The 18683-nt window shown below is 43.0% G+C and overlaps 1 protein-coding gene across 1 annotated transcript in view; it reads right to left on the bottom strand.

Moving 5' to 3' along the window:
• Positions 1-7475: 7475 nt before the first annotated feature.
• The window catches only part of ALMS1 (ALMS1 centrosome and basal body associated protein), a 230543-nt gene continuing 219335 nt past the window's right edge, over positions 7476-18683 (bottom strand). Inside the window, exons 18-19 of the mRNA XM_053704364.1 lie at positions 9673-9772; positions 7476-7800 (exon numbers count right to left, since the gene is read on the bottom strand). Of these exons, the coding sequence (XP_053560339.1) occupies positions 7756-7800; positions 9673-9772 (145 nt within the window). The 3' untranslated portion in view covers positions 7476-7755. The remainder of the gene's footprint in view (positions 7801-9672; positions 9773-18683) is intronic.

Here is an 18683-nt window from a genome sequence, read left to right as displayed (position 1 = left end):
AACCTTGTTGAACAAACATTTTCTTAAGGTAACCCTCTAATTTTTTATCCATTGGATCTGAAAAGGCGCAGCTATCCTCCACCGGGATAGTGGTACGCTTAGCTAAAGTAGAAACTGCTCCCTCCACCTTAGGGACCGTTTGCCATAAGTCCCGTGTGCTGGCGTCTATTGGAAACATCTTTCTGAATATAGGAGGGGGTGAGAAAGGCACACCGGGTCTGTCCCACTCCTTAGTAACAATTTCAGTAAGTCTCTTAGGTATTGGAAAAACGTCAGTACTCGACTGTACCGCAAAATATTTATCCAACCTACACATTTTCTCTGGTATTGCAACTGTGTTACAATCATTCAGAGCCGCTAAGACCTCCCCTAGTAATACACGGAGGTTTTCCAGCTTAAACTTAAAATTTGAAATGTCTGAATCCAGTTTATTTGGATCAGATCCGTCACCCGCAGAATGAAGCTCTCCGTCCTCATGTTCTGCAAATTGTGACGCAGTATCTGACATGGCCCTAATATTATCAGCGCACTCTGTTCTCACCCCAGAGTGATCTCGCTTACCTCTAAGTTCTGGTAATTTAGACAAAACTTCAGTCATAACATTAGCCATGTCCTGTAGTGTGATTTGTAATGGCCGCCCTGAAGTACTCTGCGTTACAATATCACGCACCTCCCGAGCGGGAGATGCAGGTACTGACACGTGAGGCAAGTTAGTCGGCATAACTTCCCCCTCGTTGTTTGGTGAATGATGTTCAATTTGTACAGAATGACTCTTATTCAAAGTAGCATCAATGCAATTAGTACATAAATTTCTATTGGGCTCCACCTTGGCTTTTGCACATATAGCACAGAGATATTCCTCTGAGTCAGACATGTTTAACAAACTAGCAATTAAACTAGCAAGCTTGGAAATACTTTTCACTCAAATTACAAGTAATGCGAAAAACGCACTGTGCCTTTAAGAAGCACAGTAAAAAATTATGACAGTTTAATAATAAGGAACTGGAAAAATTATAACAATCAGATTTTTCCCAGTAAAGGCATAAATTTAGCAAAGGATTGCCCCCATTAGCAATGGATAACTAACCCTTAATGGCAGAAAAAAAAAAAAAATGTACAAAATATAAACGTTTTTTATCACAGTCAAAGCACAATCTCACAGGTCTGCTGTGAGTGATTACCTCCCTCAAAATAATTTTTGAAGACCCTTGAGCTCTGTAGAGACGATCCGGATCATGCAGGAAGAGAAACAGACTTTTGACTGAATTTTTGATGCGTAGCAAAAGCGCCAAAATAGGCCCCTCCCCCTCACTCACAGCAGTGAGGGAAGTTCAGTAAACTGTCTCAGATTAAAATAAACGATAGCCAAGTGGAAAAACAGTGCCCAAAAACAATTTTTCACCCAGTACCTCAGATATTTAAACAATTTAGCATGCCAGTAAAAACGTTTAAAATCAAATATCATGAAATGCCATTAAACAGCCTGTTGCTAGACGTTCCCACTGCAAGTAAGGCTAAAGATTATATGCATATAGTATTACCCAGAGAAGTGCCATTCCCCAGAATACAGAAGTGTACACATATATACATAAACAGCCTGATACCAGTTGCTACTACTGCATTTAAGGCTGAACTTACATTATATTGGTATTGGCAGTATTTTCTCAGTCAATTCCATTCCTCAGAAAATAATATACTGCAACATACCTCTTTGCAGGTGAACCTGCCCGCTGTCCCCTGATCTGAAGTTTACCTCACTCCTCAGAATGGCCGAGAACAGCAAAATGAATTTTAGCTACGCCGGCTAAAATCATCCAAAAACTCAGGTAGATTCTTCTTCAAATTCTACCTGAGAAGGAACAACACACTCCGGTGCTGTTTTAAAATAACAAACTTTTGATTGAAGATATAAAAACTAAGTATAATCACCACAGTCCTCTCACATATCCTATCTATTAGTTGGGTGCAAGAGAATGACTAGGTGTGACGTAGAGGGGAGGAGCTATGTGGCAGCTCTGCTTGGGTGATCCTCTTGCACTTCCTGTTGGGGAGGAGTTAATATCCCAGAAGTAATGATGACCCGTGGACTGACCACACTTAACAGGAGAAAATGTATCCTCGCCTGTGTGGCTAAAAATCCTATCACCGGCCTGGTCCGACAACCACTGTACTCTGAGGGGAACTGGGCCTTACAAAGATTGAAGACTCCTCTCTACAAAGAACACTGCACATCTTCATTCTTCAACCACCTCCAACAGAGGTATGTGTGAGGTTTTATATTGAGCTCTTGTGGTTTGGTAATCTTTGCCTCCTAATACCGGTAGATAAGTAATTCCCATGACCAGAGGCGTAACTAGAAACCATAAAGCCCAGGTGCAAGAATCAGCCGACACTTGGGAATCCGCAGGTGGGCCTGCTGGAGACAGGCAACTTAGAATTTCCTCAGCGGTAGGCTTGCTTGGGCCTCCCACAACGTGGTTAGGACAAAATGACAATCAGGAATTGCATAGGTGCGCCGGAAGGTGCACAGTATTCAATTTGAAAAGCATACATTTAACATTACTAAAGGAATATACAGAGAATGATTCCTCTAGAATCTCTATAAACCTTTGAGTTGCCACAACGCTAACCGCTAGGCTATATTGGTCTTACAGTAGTGTAGTGACAATTTTGGCAACAATCATGAACCTCACAACGGGGTACCCCCAGCCTTCCGATTCATAAATCAACTGTCCCCTTAATGCCGTTAGGAAGTCTTACCACCTCCGATCCGGCCGGACAGCGTTGTTACCGCTCTGCCACAGGTCTGTCGCGCAGTGGAGCTAGGCGGAAATGCCACAAAATCGCTTTCTACAGCGGGAATCTACGTCTTCCGCCAATCGATGCAGCCTATTTCGTACAAGGGCCTGCGGGCTGTAGTAATAATCATAACTCCTTGAACAGCCTCACCTTTGGGATGCTGCTGCTTGCGTGTTATATTGAGTGACGGTATCACCGGTATCGAATACTAGTAAGGCGGTGTCACAATATCGGTATTATATGGCATCCATACACAAGGACTGTATATTGTTGTCTGTGTCCTGTATAACAGCGTGCATGAATCGCTCCCCTCCAGCCATAAAATAGTCTGTCTAACTACCGGGTTCACCGGTCTGATTATGAAAGGTCATGGCCTGTTGTATTGGGTGATGTGTACAGTGACACGAGAGAGGGGACAACTTACCCATGTTAAGTCTGTAATTTACTGTGAAACACACCGTGTTATCAGACAGGGGATTTAGTAAGCTGAAAAGAGGCACGGGAGACCCAGTGTCTACCAGAAATAGATATTTCAATACTTGATTGAGATTTACATGGTTATATCTTCCCCGGCTTTCAAAAAGCCAGTTTCATGTTGAAAACTTAATTTCTTTTACAGATTACCTCTCTCTAACTACCTCCATGACACGAGGCAAAGAACTACTGAGGGTGGGGGGGGGGGCGTATGGGAAGTGGGAGGGATATTTGAGCTTTGTTGGGGTGTCTTTGCCTCCTCCTGGTGACCAGGAAAGGTAATTCAGGTCATGAATGTGCTTGTGGACTCTCACTGCCAATAGAAGGAAAGTTACATTGCAATTATTTGATAAATTAGCACTGATTAGATCAGTACTTTTAGATGTCTTCAAATAGTTACTTGCTTTGCATTGAACTGAAGACAGCAGCAAAAAAATAAAGCTAAATACAGAGTAATGAAAGGTACCTCTTAAAAAGACCACACATCTGCAATTAAAGCATTTTCTTACTGCATTATTGTTTGCATATGTGTTTAACTGTGGAGCAGCAATGCATTAACGGTCCTGAGTTGGCACCAGTAAATCAATCATGTGATGAACGTAGTCACCAACCACAATTCCTATGCTATAGCTCAGGAGCTGAAGTTTACAGGCACTCTCAAGTGCACATCCCATGACCCTGCAACATGCTCAGCCCTGGGTGCTCACCGGCACTCACAGGAAGCTGTGCTGTCCCCAGAGTCCAGGCAGTTAACCCCAGACAGGTCTGGGTGCAAGAACCATAGGAAAAATTACAAAACAAATTAATACAGCACACAGAGAAAGTCCAGCACTCACTTACCTGGGCTTGTCCCATTTGGCCAGATGCGGTAACTAACCTTTCCATTTTTGCTTTTAAATCTTAGCTGAGAGCTTGTGAGTGAGTGCTGGACTTTCTCTGTGTGTTGTAGGACTTTAATTGTGTTTAACTTCTTTGCATCTAAATATACTACTAAGGAGACTATAAATAGTATTTATTAGGACATCAACTCACATCCCTCCTTATTCAAGCCATTCAACGTACAGTATCCCACAAAAGTGAGTAAACCCCTCATATTTTTGTAAATATTTTATTATATCTTTTCATGTGACAACACTGAAGAAATCATACTTTGCTACAATGTAAAGTAGTGAGTGTACAGCCTGTATAACAGTGTAAATTTGCTGTCCCCTCAAAATAACTCAACACAGAGACATTAATGTCTAAACCATTGGCAACAAAAGTGAGTACACCCCTAAGTGGAAATGTCCAAATTGGGCCCAATTAGCCATTTTCCCTCCCCGGTGTCATGTGACTCAGTGTTACAAGATCTCAGGTGTGAATGGGGAGCAGGTGTGTTAAATTTGGTGTTATCGCTTTCACACTCTCTCTGGAGGTTCAACATGGCACCTCATGGCAAAGAACTCTCTGAGGATCTGAAAAAAATAATTGTTGCTCTATATAAAGATGGCCTAGGCCAGGGGTGTCCAAACTTTGCTCTCCAGAGGTTTTGGAACTACATTTCCCATGATGCTCAGCTAGATAAAATGCTGGCTGAGCATCATCGGAAATGTAGTTCCAAAACCTCTGGAGAGCAAAGTTTGGACACCCCTGGCCTAGGCTATAAGAAGATTGCCAAGACCCTGAAACGGAGCTGCAGCACGGTGGGCAAGACCATACAGCGGTTTCCCAGAACAGGTTCCACTCAGAACAGACCTTGCCATGGTCGAACAAAGAAGTTGAGTGCACATGCTCAGCGTCATATCCAGAGGTTGTCTTTGGGAAATAGATGTATGAGTGCTGCCAGCATTGCTGCAGAGGTTGAAGGGGGTGGGGGTCAGCCTTTCAGTGCTCAGACCATATGCCGCACACTGCATCAAATTGATCTGCATGACTGTCGTCCCAGAAGGAAGCCTCTTCTAAAAATGATTCACAAGAAAGCCTGCAAACAGTTTGCTGAAGACAAGCAGACTAAGGACATGGATTACTGGAACCATGGTCTTGTGGTCCGATGAGACCAAGATAAACTTATTTGATTCAGATGGTGTCAAGCGTGTGTGGTGGCACCCAGGTGAGGAGTACAAAGACAAGTGTGTCTTGCCTATAGTTAAGCATAGTGGTGGTAAGTGTCATGGTCTGGTCCTGCATGAGTGCTGCCGGCACTGGGGAGCTAAAGTTCATTGAGGGAACCATGAATGCCAACATGTACTGTGACATACTGAAGCAGAGCATGATCCCCTTCCTTTGGAGACTTGGCCGCAGGGCAGTATTCCAACATGATAACGACCCTAAACACCTCCAAGACGACCACTGCCTTGCTAAAGAAGCTGAGGGTAAAGGTGATGGACTGGCCAAGCATGTCTCCAGACCTAAACCCTTTTACGCATTTGTGGGGCAAATGGAAGGTGGGGGAGCGCAAGGTCTCTAACATCCACCAGCTCTGTGATGTTGTCATGGAGGAGTGGAAGAGAACTCCAGTGGCAACCTGTGAAGCTCTGGTGAATTTCATGCCCAAGAGGGTTAAGGCAGTGCTGGAAAATAATGGTGGCCACACAAAATATTGACACTTTGGGCCCAATTTGGACATTTCCACTTAGGGGTGTACTCACTTTTGTAGCCAACGGTTTAGACATTAATGGCTGTGTGTTGAATTATTTTGAGGGGACAGCAAATTTACACTGTTATACAGGCTGTACACTCACTACTTTATATTGTAGCAAAGTGTCATTTCTTCAGTGTTGTCACATGAAAAAATATAATAAAATATTTACAAAAATGTGAGGGGTGTACTCACTTTTGTGGGATACTGTACATAATTTTGTAATTTATTCTAAATCGACTATTACTGTTTTGTCAACTTATGGCTCAGGTAAAATGTGTTTGCAGACAAACCAAGCAAATGAACTTAAAATATCAAACTTACTTTTTACAGCTCCCTTAGTTAAAACACCATCTATTTAGGTCAACCCTAATTTTCATGGTAAGCTTTTTAAGTGGACATACAAGACAAATTCAATTTTAAATTGTAATATTGCACCTAACTACCCAATGCTCACCAATGTGAAAACTGCATATCCTGAGATGTTACAAGGATTTGCAAGTGGCCTAACCAAATGATTAGAATACCAATATAAGGGCAAGAGTACAAGTGGAGCACTAAATATCGCTTGTGTGAAAACGATATTAGCTCTCCACTTTGTAATACCAGCACACGATAATGTGCACTGGTATTACAAGTAAATCGCAATGTGAATGACATCAGAACCTCGCCCAGCGAAGGGGGTAAGTCATGCAGCGATGGGTAGCATTTTAAAATATATATGTATATGAATATATACATATATATTTATGTGTTAACATGTGTATATACACATATTAACACATACATACTGTATAAATGTTTATATTCATATACATATATATTTACATTGTGGTCTATAGGAAAGTAAAGTAACTATTCAGTGCAGTTTTTTTCTAACACCCCACTCCTACCAACTTTATAGCCCCAAAACTGTCTCGTGCAGTTATTTTTTATTTTAAAAAAAGCAAAATTTTTTTAAGTAAAAAACTATAATGCTCTCTATTTTGAGGGCATTTGGAGCACTTTTAGAAAATTAACCAGAGATCTAATCCGCTAGCTCGCGGTGGCAGTAACCAGCAACTAATGGATGGTTAATTATCAGGCGCCCGCAAAATGGCAAATTAGCCGGCACACAATAATTTAGAGCTCCACTTGTAATCTAGCCCATACATATATAATGTTTCCCAGCAGGTTATATCACAGTAATTTAGTGAGCATGCTTGAGTAATAATTTATAATGCTACTTTGTACCTTTATATTCTATCCAACTGCTGACCAGGTATTTCATTTATTTAACCACCAGACTCATTTATTCTCTGTATAGTAGATTTACATTTAGTAGTTTTTGTTTTAACCGATTAGCGTCATACAGGAGTAATTTAGGTGATCACTTCCATATTTTACCTGTAAAAAAAAAAGTAGAACTTTTTTTTTTTTTAAAGTTCTACATTTCTAGGTTGCGTGAATAAATGTCAGTAAATACAAGAGAAGCCATTATGGGGGTAGAAATAACACAGCGTCTCAGCGGAATGTTACATTTTAATTAGTATTCAGATTCCATTTTAAAAACAAAGACCTGGAACATTTTAAAATAGAGACCATATATTTTTTTAAAAACGTTTTATTAAGATTTTTACATTTGTTTTTTAATTGCTGCAGCAAGTGAGACAATATTTTAAACTCTATATTTAAAAAAAATATATTAAAATAATTTACACGCACAACTCTACAAAAATATATAAATAGAAGAATAAATTAGAAAAAAGATCTATGATACAAAAATAAAAAAGTAATAAAACAAACAAATCCCGCACACTACTCTATAGGCGGTTTGGACTTTCACATTACGGAAACACATAAAAGGAACATTATCTGGGTCCACTTTAGTTCCATGGGGTTTTTCTTCCTAAAATGTGATTAGTGACTTTCTGGAAAACAAAAAAAATATACAAGTAAATATATAAGTTATCGCACACATTGCACATTATAGGGCTAGATATATACTACTGGAGATATCATTAAATACTGTAAAATTGCATAATTAACAAGTGCATAACAATAAGACTAGATTTCCCTAGATAAGTTATGTATATATAGATCTATAGTATTTATAACTAGTCACCCGATTGAAACGTATTTACAATCTATAGATTCACTATGTAGCCCCATAATTAAGGGAAAACACATCATAAGACCGTAGTAGAAATGCATATCGGTGTATGTGGAACAACTTACGTTACCTCCTAAGGTTCTCTTTACTGACCAGAAATAAGTGTGTCTTATGAAAAAATAAATAGATGAATAAAGATAAGGCATATATTACTTATATGTATGTGGAAAATACGAAGACTATCCCTAAACATGATATTGTGTATTTGGACTCAGACTAGTACTGGTCTTATCAGTGCCAACAATTAATCAGATCTGTTTGTATATTCATTCCCTCAGGGCTCTGGTTCTAAGTTTGAAGATCCAAAAGGCCTCCCGGGTACGCAGTATTTTGTCACGGTCACCACCCCTTTTGGGTACCTTAATTAATTCTATGATCTGCCACTTAAGGGTTTCAATGTTACCATTATGGTATATCTTGTAGTGCCAGGCTACCTGTGAATCTGGGTTATCTGACTTAACTCCATTTAGGTGCTCTTTGATCCTATTTCTCGCCTCTCTCGTAGTGAGGCCCACATATTGCTTCTTGCACTGGAAGCATGTTACAAGGTAGACCACATATGTGTGTTCCGGCAATTTGTGCAGGCATCAAACACCTTCTGTGTAGTCATAGATTGAAAACTTGCATCTAATTGCCCCACATCTGTAGTGTCCCTTACATTATAACCAGCTGTTGACTTTTTCTGGTATGGTTTTACCTTCACTGGGGGCCAGTATGTTCCCCAGCGTTTTATTTTTTCTTGATACACATTTGCATCCATTCTTTACTGTATTATAGAGGTCTATATCTCCTTTTAAAATAGGCAGACACTCCTTAATATTCTTGGAAATTTCTTCGAATTGATTACTGTAATTCGTTACAAAAATAGGGTTTACTGCTTGTATTCTTTGGGTTCTTAGTTTTGTTAGAATGTAACATCACCCTCCTATCCATTCTTTTTATCATATGAAAGGCTCTCATTATTTTCTGTTCTGAAAACCCCCCATTCTTAAACCGCTCTTTCAGCCCTTTTGCTAGCTGAATATAGTCCTCATTAGAGGAACAATTTCTTTTGAGACGAATTAATTCTCCCTTTAGTATTTCCAAGTGTGTATGTTTAGGGTGCATGCTTTTTGCATGTAGGACACGATTCCCTGATATTGGTTTTCTATGCAATTTCCTCACCACCTTTTGTCCTTCCCCTAAGAGGATAAGGGCAAGGTATTTAATGCTAGTTTTGTCCCTGACACTTGTAAAGCTCAGGCCCATTTGTGTTCTCGTTCAGTGAGTCGACAAAATCTTTGCTTTCTTTTTCTAATTCAGCACCCTGGATAGCGCTTGATGATTGGTAGCTACATTTAGCTGCCAATCAGCAAGCAGTACCCAGGTGCTGAACCTAAAATGGGCCTGCTCCTAAGCTTTTATTCCTGCTTTTCAACTAAGAAAACTGATAATAGGAGTAAATAAGAAAGTTGTTTAAAATTGCTGCTCTATCTGAATCATGAAAGTAAATAATTGGGTTTAGTGTCCCTTTAAGCATTTTTAACTTTGATAAATGAAAGAGCTCAAACCATATCCCTTTAATGTTACAAAAATAAATTGCCAAAGCTCTAATATCTTAGTCATAGATAAACTTCTGCTGAAAACCAACCTTCCTGAATAGCTGAGCCTTCAAACGATACAATTCATATTCCGATTGTCTCTTTTCATCTTCTCTTTTTTTCCTGACCTCAGGGAGCTGCTGATATATCCTGTAAACATCAAATAATGACATTGTTATATTTTACATAACATTTGCTGAATGCTTTAGTCTGTTCCAGCCATGATGCTTTTTGTAAGTAAATATTTTATTTATTTTCAGCGGTAACAACACATTAGCAATGTTGGAACCATAGATGTAACTAAGGATATCCACTATACCAGACCTACCTCTACCACTCTGCATGTGGGCTGAACAATAATGTTTATGTAACCTAGTGATCAGTATGTAGCAATTTAAACTACTTTGTTATTTTTTGTACCACTAAATTCCTGTCTTTATATTCTGCACAAGAAGGAGGAGATGATTTATTTATACCAGGCTAACAAGTGTTGACAAATGTATATGAAACCTGGGATGCAACAAGAATATTAAGGAACAAACCACACATTTTAGTAGCCAGGGAAGAGAATGAGATACACGTGTATCTAGTTTAACCAGGAGTAACATTTTAGTAGCCAGGGAAGAGAATGAGATACACGTGTATCTAGTTTAACCAGGAGTAACATTTTAGGAGCTGGGATTTATCAAGCCCTGGGTAATTTTAGGCCACTACTTCGAGAAAAGAGAGAACAATAAAACATTTTGTATAGGAGACGCCTCCTACTCTGCCTCATTTTTGTATTGTTTATCCATCAGTAGACAGAGTATAGAAGAAACAAAATAGAGCCATATCAAAAGGAAAACCTCCAGCCATGGAAGGTGAGGGGTCTTTATGTCTCACTACAGCAATACAAATCCAGTTCTCTCTGAAATTCATTGTGACAGCACCCGAACCAGGAGATCATTTATCACCATTTGGTCAGTATCAAAATGATCTAATAACCATCACTGAAAACATGGGCAGTGCCGGAAGGAAAAAAATAGTTCATACAAAAAAACAAAACAAAATGATGCTTACCTGATAAATGAATTTCCTTCATGGTGGTGAGAGTCCACAAGTCATTATGTGTGGGAATATTCCTAGTGGTCAAGAGGGGAATATTCCCACACGTGATGACTCGTGGACTCTTACCATCTGATGAAAGAAATAGAGCCAAGGGGTGCTGTACATAGATGCTTTTGTGAGGCCTCCTGACCCTCTGCCCACAGACAACCTCCCAATGGTGTAAAATAGTAGTCTGTCTTATACTGATAATAGGGCTATATAAGAGCAGAAAAAAATGTAATGCGTTTATAAGAAAAAAAAAAAAACACCTAGAAAAATGAGTCAATAAGAAGACAGTCTGGGGGTTTAGGAAGTTGAGGTTAAAACACAAACTTGTGCACACTGAGGGAAAAGGGGAAACTTGCGACCATTCAGAGGGAAAAGCATGAAAGTGACTGGCTTGTTTGTGCTTCTAAAAACTAGAGGAGTCATAAGTGATACCACAGAAAAAGCCCTTGGGATGTAAGAGGCAAGCGCAGGGTTGTAGTAGAAAGGATGCAAGCGCAGGGTTGTAGTAGAAAGGATGCAAGCGCAGGGTTGTAGTAGAAAGGATGCAAGCGCAGGGTTGTAGTAGAAAGGATGCAAGCGCAGGGTTGTAGTAGAAAGGATGCAAGCGCAGGGTTGTAGTAGAAAGGATGCAAGCGCAGGGTTGTAGTAGAAAGGATGCAAGCGCAGGGTTGTAGTAGAAAGGATGCAAGCGCAGGGTTGTAGTAGAAAGGATGCAAGCGCAGGGTTGTAGTAGAAAGGATGCAAGCGCAGGGTTGTAGTAGAAAGGATGCAAGCGCAGGGTTGTAGTAGAAAGGATGCAAGCGCAGGGTTGTAGTAGAAAGGAGTATGGGGAGAAGGAACACGCCAAGAGCAACATGAGATCTACAGCAAAGGGGGTCAAGGCCAAAATGCTGCACTAACGATCAAATGCTGGCAAACCTGCCAGGTCAGCACATTGAATACTTCCTGCATAGGACTGAGTGTGCTCAGCTGACTACTTCTGTACGCTACTGTAACTGTACAAGGACAAGACAACGTAACACACCAGCAGTATATTGCCCTGAGCTCATACAGGACAATGTAACACACCAGCAGTATATTGCCCTGAGCTCATGCAGGACAGGACAACGTAACACACCAGCAGTATATTGCCCTCAGCTCATACAGGACAGGACAACGTAACACACCAGCAGTATATTGCCCTGAGCTCATACAGGACAGGACAACGTAACACACCAGCAGTATATTGCCCTGAGCTCATACAGGACAGGACAACGTAACACACCAGCAGTATATTGCCCTCAGCTCATGCAGGACAGGACAGGACAACGTAACACACCAGCAGTATATTGCCCTGAGCTCATACAGGACAGGACAACGTAACACACCAGCAGTATATTGCCCTCAGCTCATGCAGGACAGGACAACGTAACACACCAGCAGTATATTGCCCTCAGCTCATGCAGGACAGGACAACGTAACACACCAGCAGTATATTGCCCTGAGCTCATGCAGGACAGGACAACGTAACACAACCAGCAGTATATTGCCCTCAGCTCATGCAGGACAGGACAACGTAACACACCAGCAGTATATTGCCCTGAGCTCATACAGGACAGGACAACGTAACACACCAGCAGTATATTGCCCTGAGCTCATGCAGGACAGGACAACGTAACACACCAGCAGTATATTGCCCTGAGCTCATACAGGACAGGACAACGTAACACACCAGCAGTATATTGCCCTGAGCTCATACAGGACAGGACAACGTAACACACCAGCAGTATATTGCCCTGAGCTCATGCAGGACAGGACAACGTAACACACCAGCAGTATATTGCCCTGAGCTCATGCAGGACAGGACAACGTAACACACCAGCAGTATATTGCCCTGAGCTCATACAGGACAGGACAACGTAACACACCAGCAGTATTCTGCCCTGAGCTCATGCAGGACAACGTAACACACCAGCAGTATATTGCCCTGAGCTCATGCAGGACAACGTAACACACCAGCAGTATATTGCCCTGAGCTCATGCAGGACAGGACAACGTAACACACCAGCAGTATATTGCCCTCAGCTCATGCAGGACAGGACAACGTAACACACCAGCAGTATATTGCCCTGAGCTCATGCAGGACAGGACAACGTAACAATGTAACACACCAGCAGTATATTGCCCTGAGCTCATGCAGGACAGGACAACGTAACACACCAGCAGTATATTGCCCTGAGCTCATACAGGACAGGACAACGTAACACACCAGCAGTATATTGCCCTGAGCTCATGCAGGACAGTACAACGTAACACACCAGCAGTATATTGCCCTGAGCTCATGCAGGACAACGTAACACACCAGCAGTATATTGCCCTGAGCTCATGCAGGACAGGACAACGTAACACACCAGCAGTATATTGCCCTGCGCTCATGCAGGACAGGACAAGGTAACACACCAGCAGTATATTGCCCTGAGCTCATACAGGACAGGACAACGTAACACACCAGCAGTATATTGCCCTAAGCTCATACAGGACAGGACAACGTAACACACCAGCAGTATATTGCCCTGAGCTCATACAGGACAGGACAACGTAACACACCAGCAGTATATTGCCCTGAGCTCATACAGGACAGGACAACGTAACACACCAGCAGTATATTGCCCTGAGCTCATACAGGACAGGACAACGTAACACACCAGCAGTATATTGCCCTCAGCTCATGCAGGACAGGACAACGTAACACACCAGCAGTATATTGCCCTGAGCTCATGCAGGACAGGACAACGTAACACACCAGCAGTATATTGCCCTGAGCTCATGCAGGACAGGACAACGTAACACACCAGCAGTATATTACCCTCAGCTCATGCAGGACAGGACAACGTAACACACCAGCAGTATATTGCCCTGAGCTCATACAGGACAGGACAACGTAACACACCAGCAGTATATTACCCTGAGCTCATGCAGGACAGGACAACGTAACACACCAGCAGTATATTGCCCTGAGCTCATGCAGGACAACGTAACACACCAGCAGTATATTGCCCTGAGCTCATACAGGACAGGACAACGTAACACACCAGCAGTATATTACCCTGAGCTCATGCAGGACAGGACAACGTAACACACCAGCAGTATATTGCCCTGAGCTCATGCAGGACAACGTAACACACCAGCAGTATATTGCCCTGAGCTCATACAGGACAGGACAACGTAACACACCAGCAGTATATTGCCCTGAGCTCATACAGGACAGGACAACGTAACACACCAGCAGTATATTGCCCTGAGCTCATACAGGACAGGACAACGTAACACACCAGCAGTATATTGCCCTGAGCTCATGCAGGACAGGACAACGTAACACACCAGCAGTGTATTGCCCTGAGCTCATACAGGACAGGACAACGTAACACACCAGCAGTATATTGCCCTGAGCTCATGCAGGACAGGACAACGTAACACACCAGCAGTATATTGCCCTGAGCTCATGCAGGACAGGACAATGTAACACACCAGCAGTATATTGCCCTGAGCTCATGCAGGACAGGACAACGTAACACACCAGCAGTACATTGCCCTGAGCTCATACAGGACAGGACAACGTAACACACCAGCAGTATATTGCCCTGAGCTCATGCAGGACAGGACAACGTAACACACCAGCAGTATATTACCCTCAGCTCATGCAGGACAGGACAACGTAACACACCAGCAGTATATTGCCCTCAGCTCATACAGGACAGGACAATGTAACACACCAGCAGTATATTACCCTCAGCTCATGCAGGACAGGACAACGTAACACACCAGCAGTATATTGCCCTGAGCTCATACGGGACAGGACAACGTAACACACCAGCAGTATATTGCCCTCAGCTCATACAGGACAGGACAACGTAACACACCAGCAGTATATTGCCCTGAGCTCATACAGGACAACGTAACACACCAGCAGTATATTGCCCTGAGCTCATGCAGGACAACGTAACACACCAGCAGTATATTGCCCTGAGCTCATGCAGGACAGGACAACGTAACACACCAGCAGTATATTACCCTCAGCTCATGCAGGACAGGACAACGTAACACACCAGCAGTATATTGCCCTCAGCTCATACAGGACAGGACAACGTAACACACCAGCAGTATATTACCCTCAGCTCATGCAGGACAGGACAACGTAACACACCAGCAGTATATTGCCCTGAGCTCATACGGGACAGGACAACGTAACACACCAGCAGTATATTGCCCTCAGCTCATACAGGACAGGACAACGTAACACACCAGCAGTATATTGCCCTGAGCTCATACAGGACAACGTAACACACCAGCAGTATATTGCCCTGAGCTCATGCAGGACAACGTAACACACCAGCAGTATATTGCCCTCAGCTCATGCAGGACAGGACAACGTAACACACCAGCAGTATATTGCCCTGAGCTCATACAGGACAACGTAACACACCAGCAGTATATTGCCCTGAGCTCATGCAGGACAACGTAACACACCAGCAGTATATTGCCCTGAGCTCATACAGGACAACGTAACACACCAGCAGTATATTGCCCTCAGCTCATGCAGGACAGGACAACGTAACACACCAGCAGTATATTGCCCTGAGCTCATACAGGACAACGTAACACACCAGCAGTATATTGCCCTGAGCTCATGCAGGACAACGTAACACACCAGCAGTATATTGCCCTGAGCTCATACAGGACAACGTAACACACCAGCAGTATATTGCCCTGAGCTCATGCAGGACAGGACAACGTAACACACCAGCAGTATATTGCCCTCAGCTCATGCAGGACAGGACAACGTAACACACCAGCAGTATATTGCCCTGAGCTCATACAGGACAGGACAACGTAACACACCAGCAGTATATTGCCCTGAGCTCATGCAGGACAGGACAACGTAACACACCAGCAGTATATTGCCCTCAGCTCATGCAGGACAGGACAACGTAACACACCAGCAGTATATTGCCCTGAGCTCATGCAGGACAGGACAACGTAACACACCAGCAGTATATTGCCCTGAGCTCATGCAGGACAGGACAACGTAACAATGTAACACACCAGCAGTATATTGCCCTGAGCTCATGCAGGACAGGACAACGTAACAATGTAACACACCAGCAGTATATTGCCCTGAGCTCATGCAGGACAGGACAACGTAACAATGTAACACACCAGCAGTATATTGCCCTGAGCTCATGCAGGACAGGACAACGTAACACACCAGCAGTATATTGCCCTCAGCTCATGCAGGACAGGACAACGTAACACACCAGCAGTATATTGCCCTGAGCTCATGCAGGACAGGACAACGTAACACACCAGCAGTATATTGCCCTGAGCTCATACAGGACAGGACAACGTAACACACCAGCAGTATATTACCCTGAGCTCATGCAGGACAACTTAACACACCAGCAGTATATTGCCCTGAGCTCATGCAGGACAGGACAACGTAACACACCAGCAGTATATTGCCCTCAGCTCATGCAGGACAGGACAACGTAACACACCAGCAGTATATTGCCCTGAGCTCATACAGGACAGGACAACGTAACACACCAGCAGTATATTGCCCTGAGCTCATACAGGACAGGACAACGTAACACACCAGCAGTATATTACCCTCAGCTCATGCAGGACAGGACAACGTAACACACCAGCAGTATATTGCCCTGAGCTCATACAGGACAGGACAACGTAACACACCAGCAGTATATTACCCTGAGCTCATGCAGGACAGGACAATGTAACACACCAGCAGTATATTGCCCTCAGCTCATGCAGGACAGGACAACGTAACACACCAGCAGTATATTGCCCTGAGCTCATGCAGGACAGGACAACGTAACACACCAGCAGTATATTGCCCTCAGCTCATGCAGGACAGGACAACGTAACACACCAGCAGTATATTGCCCTGAGCTCATGCAGGACAGGACAACGTAACACACCAGCAGTATATTGCCCTGAGCTCATGCAGGACAGGACAACGTAACACACCAGCAGTATATTACCCTGAGCTCATGCAGGACAACGTAACACACCAGCAGTATATTGCCCTGAGCTCATGCAGGACAGGACAACGTAACAATGTAACACACCAGCAGTATATTGCCCTGAGCTCATGCAGGACAGGACAACGTAACACACCAGCAGTATATTGCCCTCAGCTCATGCAGGACAGGACAACGTAACACACCAGCAGTATATTGCCCTGAGCTCATACAGGACATGACAACGTAACACACCAGCAGTATATTGCCCTGAGCTCATGCAGGACAGGACAACGTAACACACCAGCAGTATATTGCCCTGAGCTCATGCAGGACAGGACAACGTAACACACCAGCAGTATATTGCCCTGAGCTCATGCAGGACAGGACAACGTAACACACCAGCAGTATATTGCCCTCAGCTCATGCATAAGGGAAGGTCCAGCCGCCATCCCACTCCCTATATGAAACATCTGTTATAAGAATCACCAAATTGTGCTGTACGTGGCTCCCTGCAAATCGTGTCTTATCAGATCATCAGCAAAGGGATTCTTGTCCAATTAGTCACAGCGCAATAACCTGACTTATTCCTAAAGTTCCCGGCCACTTATAGATAGAGCTGTATGTGAAATCTGGCAAACGGAATAGTTAGTACAAGGGCTGCTCATGCTGACAGACAAGGTGTGACATCATGCAAAGCCGGGAGATGTTACCAGTAAACCAAACTTAGTTTAATGCATAGGAACAGCATAAAAAGAAAGACAATGGGCTCCATGTACTAAGCAGTCAGCGAGCTACCCGCAACAAATCTCGCGTCAAAACTCGCAAACTGATATGTACAAAGCCGTCAATTGTGTTAAAACTCGCATCTTTAAAATTGCGAGCGTACTTATCCGCCAAACCTCGCTACTGCTCCATTTTTCACTGTAATTAGACACATTTGACCACCAACTCGCCAAAAAACGAATGTACTAAAAAATCTATTTGTCCGCTCGCTACAATTTCCGCTCCCACCTCGCTATTTTTGCCTCGCCACCTTTTAGGTGGCGGGCAAGGTACAAAACAATAGGAAAGTCAATCTAGACGCCAGTCTAGACATATATAAAAGGCAGTAATATCAGCATTGTACTTACAGCATAACTGGCGTCTAATTTGTCTCTCATTTCCATGTACATAAATTGCGCCCAATTTGTCGACTGTAATTAAAGAGTAATCTATTTAAATTTGTATTGTTAGTTGTCAATCTTTATAATTATTTTTATATTAATATTTATATATTATCAGATCCAGATGAAGCCATATCCAAATTGTAAATAAATATTACAAAAATAACGCTCTGTTATCACTCTTCAAAAAATTTTGAACAATAATAAAGTTGTTTAGATAAGTTGAACTTTTATAGGAGCAAAATTCTATTCCCGCGACTACTATGATGTTCGTGACACCTTGCATGTCACGTGTTAATAATTGGCCAGACAATTCAACTAAAAGTTAAGTACCATCAGCTTAGTCGCGGCAAGCGAGGCGTCAAATTTATCAACAATCCGCAACTGCTCGCGGCGGGCTAGACTTGTCTATTTATTGGGGGAATATTAGTACATAGCGACAGCGGACACCATTTCGCCCGCGGCGAGTAACGGCGAGTTTATCCGCGTCTACAATGACGGATGAATTGACGGCTTAGTACATGGAGCCCTATGTATCAGGGAGACACAGAAGAAAGGCCTAATAGATATATAGACAGATTAGTACAGCCAGATATAGTGAGCAGGAGCGCTAAGTCACAAACAAGGATCACTCTCAGTGTCATAGAAGAAAACATGGTAAACATGCACAGGGGTATCAAGCTCAATGTATCTGAGGGCCACTGACCAAGTGTTTTTCTCCCATGGGGGCCGCTTAAACTGAGAAAGTGTTCCGGAACTGGATATAGTAAGAACTGGAAGTGA

Source organism: Bombina bombina, chromosome 2 (assembly GCF_027579735.1).
Source record: "Bombina bombina isolate aBomBom1 chromosome 2, aBomBom1.pri, whole genome shotgun sequence".
NCBI lineage: Eukaryota > Metazoa > Chordata > Amphibia > Anura > Bombinatoridae > Bombina > Bombina bombina.
The sequence above is the reverse complement of the archived record's forward strand: the minus strand, read 5'-3'. Positions and strand labels throughout refer to the sequence as shown.